The sequence below is a fragment of the Diabrotica undecimpunctata genome, chromosome 10 (assembly GCF_040954645.1).
Source record: "Diabrotica undecimpunctata isolate CICGRU chromosome 10, icDiaUnde3, whole genome shotgun sequence".
Taxonomy (NCBI): Eukaryota; Metazoa; Arthropoda; class Insecta; order Coleoptera; family Chrysomelidae; genus Diabrotica; species Diabrotica undecimpunctata.
Genome location: NC_092812.1, coordinates 18865110 through 18868741, shown reverse-complemented (window position 1 = coordinate 18868741; position 3632 = coordinate 18865110). Strand labels below are relative to the sequence as shown.

General features: G+C 34.0%; 1 protein-coding gene across 1 annotated transcript; it reads left to right on the top strand.

Annotated features, from left to right (window-relative positions):
- The first annotated feature begins 1271 nt into the window (after nt 1–1271).
- On the top strand, nt 1272–1864 carry LOC140451641 (uncharacterized). Its single transcript, XM_072545485.1, has 2 exons — nt 1272–1356; nt 1434–1864. Exons 1-2 carry the CDS (start codon nt 1272–1274, stop codon nt 1862–1864), a joined length of 516 nt encoding a protein of 171 aa, XP_072401586.1.
- The last annotated feature ends 1768 nt before the right edge of the window (nt 1865–3632 follow it).

Sequence of the window (3632 nt, the reverse complement as noted above, 5' to 3'; positions counted from 1 at the left end):
TCAGAAAAATACAATCCAGAAACAAATTTTCCTTTAAAGCACCAGAAAACGAAAGCCATCGGGTAGTAATAGCGGTTATCACGCTAAAACTCTGTAGAAATCAAAAAATTATCCAAATATATGTACCAACAACAGATATCTTCAAATACTCTTTTGGATAGTCAAACTTGTGCACCAAAATTGCCACTGTTGTGACTGTCTCTCCTGTTCTAAGTATGTCTTCAGTAAATGGAAATAGGGGAAATATGTCTACATTCGGCTATAGGGGACATTCGGCTATCCTAACGGTAAGTATATCAGTATTTAACCGGGCTAGTTATTCTTGGTGCTTGGTAAAATAGTGTCTTCAAGGTAAGTTTTTATATAAATTTATTTTTTGTGTCGTAGGTGCCGTTTTTGTTTTAGATCTTTGATTTGTGTAATACGTACTAGGCTACTATGTTACCTATCCTATTATAGCCAAACATAACATCAAATATTCCTAAATTTTTCTGCACAAAATAAGTCTAAAGTGTAGGTGGTGAACGTTGAGCTGGATTGTGGTAACATGTAAAAATAATAATTTTGTTTATTTAAATGTTTATAAAATATTTGTAAAATATTTAAATATTTGCAAAGTATTTAACAAATTATTTGTTCATTCTATATGTCTCAAAAGTATGTTAAAAAGATCAGCCGGTGTGACATAAGTGAAGAGAGAATAAAACTGGCTATTAAAGCAGTTTTATCTAAAAGCTTTAGTGAGTATAAAGCTGCCCAAGAATATAGTGTGAAACGACAAACAATACAATGAAGTATAAAAATTCTTCTAAAGAAGAAATCAAAAGAATAGATTCTGGCTGTCTGGGAGGATTCTGGTAAGGGAAGTGAGGAGGATGTGTCGTTTTCAAGAAAATATACATCAAGACAAATATTTACAACAGTTCAAGAAGAACAACTTGTATCTTACATAAAAAATGTTCTAATTTGAATTATGGGCTAAACTACAAGCCTTGCCTTCGATTATGCCAATTCCATACCGCGATGTAAGGTGCCAACATCTTGGAATCTTAACAAGATCGCAGGTTTGCGCCATATGATTATTATAATAATTGTTTTATATTAAAATTTCCTCTTTTATGTCTTGTCAGGTTAAGAGGCTTTATGAAAAGGCATGAAAAAGATATATTTTTACGCAAGCCAGAGAATACAAGCATTAGCAGGGCACTGGCATTCAATGAACCTGTCGTTGATAATTTTTCTCCAAATACATATCCATTCTTGAAAATTACATGTTTAGATTAGAAGAAATTTGGAACTTAGATGAAACTGACTTGATGACAGTGATGTTTCCTACGAGAGCTGTTGCTCCTAAGGGTAAAAAGCAAGTTGCTCATATATCTTTTCAAGAAAGGAGGAACTTGTTTCTTTTGTTGATATTGTTAATGCAGCAGGAGGAACAGTTCCACCGGTTTTTGTATTCACCAGAATAAGAAACCCAGTAGAATACTTAGGAGATGAAAACTCAGCCTCAGCTATTGCTTTTGGAAACAAAAGAGAACGGATAACATCAGAAGTTTTTCCTGAGGTAATAAAACACTTCGTCAGTCACGTGAAATGTACTCAACAAAATAGGGTGTTGCTGCTTGTAGATAACCATGAATCCCACATTTCTGTGGAAGTAATAAGACTGTGTAGAGAAAATGGAATCGTACTGCTGTCGTTCCTCCCTCATACCACTCACAGGTTGCAGCCTTTAGACGCTGGAGTCTACGGCCCTTTTAAAACGTATCTAGCAGCTGCACATCATCACTGGCTGCTAACAAATCCAGCTAAGGTCATAGCAATTAGATATTTAGGTGCTCTGGCAAAACGTGCATTATAAAATTCTTTTTTTATTAAAAACATTACAAGCTCCTTAAAAATACTGGACTTTGGCCTTTAAACCGCCAAATATTTAACGATGCGGACTTTACAGCAACGAATTGATCGACATACCACTAGCTGAGAGTCAGTCAGAAATTAATGCCTCTACTGAAAATGGTAATGATTCTATTCTCAAAGAAGTAACTCCCCCACCTCTTGTAGTAACTTAAAGAGTACTTAAAGAGTAATTCTTCCGTTGGATTCTCTGTGGAACCAAATATTTTCGTTCACAGAGAATCAACCCCAACAGCTCCGGCAGAAATGGTAGACCCTACTACCGAGGAAATGACAACTCCAGTACCCTCTATTTCAAATCCTCTGTGTTTAGATAAAATCAGACCCTTCCCAAAAGCAAATGTCGAAATTAAGAAAAAAAGTAATTCCCAAAAGTCAACAATATATACTGACACGTCTGAGTATGAAAACAGGCACATTTTAAAAGAAGAGAGAAAAGAGAAAAAAGGGTAAAAGCGAAAACATCAGTTAAAAGAGCTTTGGTAAGAAACAGTACCAAAAGAAATATATCCAGTTCAAGTGAATCGACTATCGATCTTTTATTAGATGAGTCGTCCGACGAAGATTTTTTGCCGCATATGAAATTTATTTCTAACAAGGATACTCTTTCTATAGATGCCTTTATATTTGTAAGATTTGTGGTTCCTAAGAAACTAGAAATTTATTACGTAGGAAAGATCATTTCCTGATCCTAAAAAATAAAAAAAAAGCTAAAATCATATTACGATGAAGACCTTCAGACAGCATTAAATCTTATCGAAGATGGTAAGATTAGCTTAAGAATTGCATCAAAACACTTTAAAATAGATAAATTCACAATAAGTAGACGGTTCCATGGAAAACACATAGAAAATAAGGTCGAAAAACCGATCTTAAAATCGAAATGGAGCATGACCTGGCGGAAAAAATTGGAATTTTGGCCAAATGGGGTTTTGCCATAAAAAAACAAGAAATCTTAGAAACGGTCCAATCATTTGTAGATGAAAATAACATCACAACTCAATTTAAAACCAACAAACCTGGGCACGACTGGTTTCGTGCTTTTTGTAGAAGGCAAAAGTTAATAATCAAGAAGAAGATGAAGCAATTAGAGTTAAATAGACAAACGGCAACCAGCTATCCATTTTTGGACTTTGTTCCAGTTTGAGATTAAGACATTCATTTCCTTCTCGCACTCCGCTATTATTCTATAAAAGGTTGTGTGTGAATTGTTTTCATTCTGGAATATTCGACAGATTTAAGCGTTGGGTACCTGCCCAATAAACTTGCAGATACCTATTCTTGTCTCTAATTTATATGACCAAGTAAAAACTTCAAAATAAATAAATCTCAACTGACAGCAAAGTAAACAAACTTTTGTTTCCAAAGGCAATTTGATATTATTTTGTTTTTATTAATATCAAAGCTAATGAATTTTGTACCAGAACTTTTAGGACATACCTTATTTGTCAATACGAAAGTATAATATAGGAAGGTATAGAGGACTGTAGAGCACAGCACGATGAGAGGCTTCAGTGGGTGCATTTTATAAAGTGTAGTCAATTCAACTATATTTTCTTCCTTTACTTTTAATATTAATATACAATATTAAATTACAAATATTGTATGTATTTGCAGTGGCGCACCCAGAATTTGTCTGAGGGGAGGGTTTTGAAATTTTTTTATGCTACCTCCATTTTTAATCCCTAAAATTTGGGTTTTAGTTTAATTGA

Excerpts from the sequence above, each read along its gene's own strand:
- LOC140451641 (XM_072545485.1), top strand. The coding sequence starts at position 1,272 with ATGTTTAGATTAGAAGAAATTTGGAACTTAGATGAAACTGACTTGATG. Across the intron at positions 1,357-1,433 it reads GAGAGCTGTTGCTCCTAAGG|GAGGAACAGTTCCACCGGTT; the intron begins GTAAAAAGCAAG and ends TTAATGCAGCAG.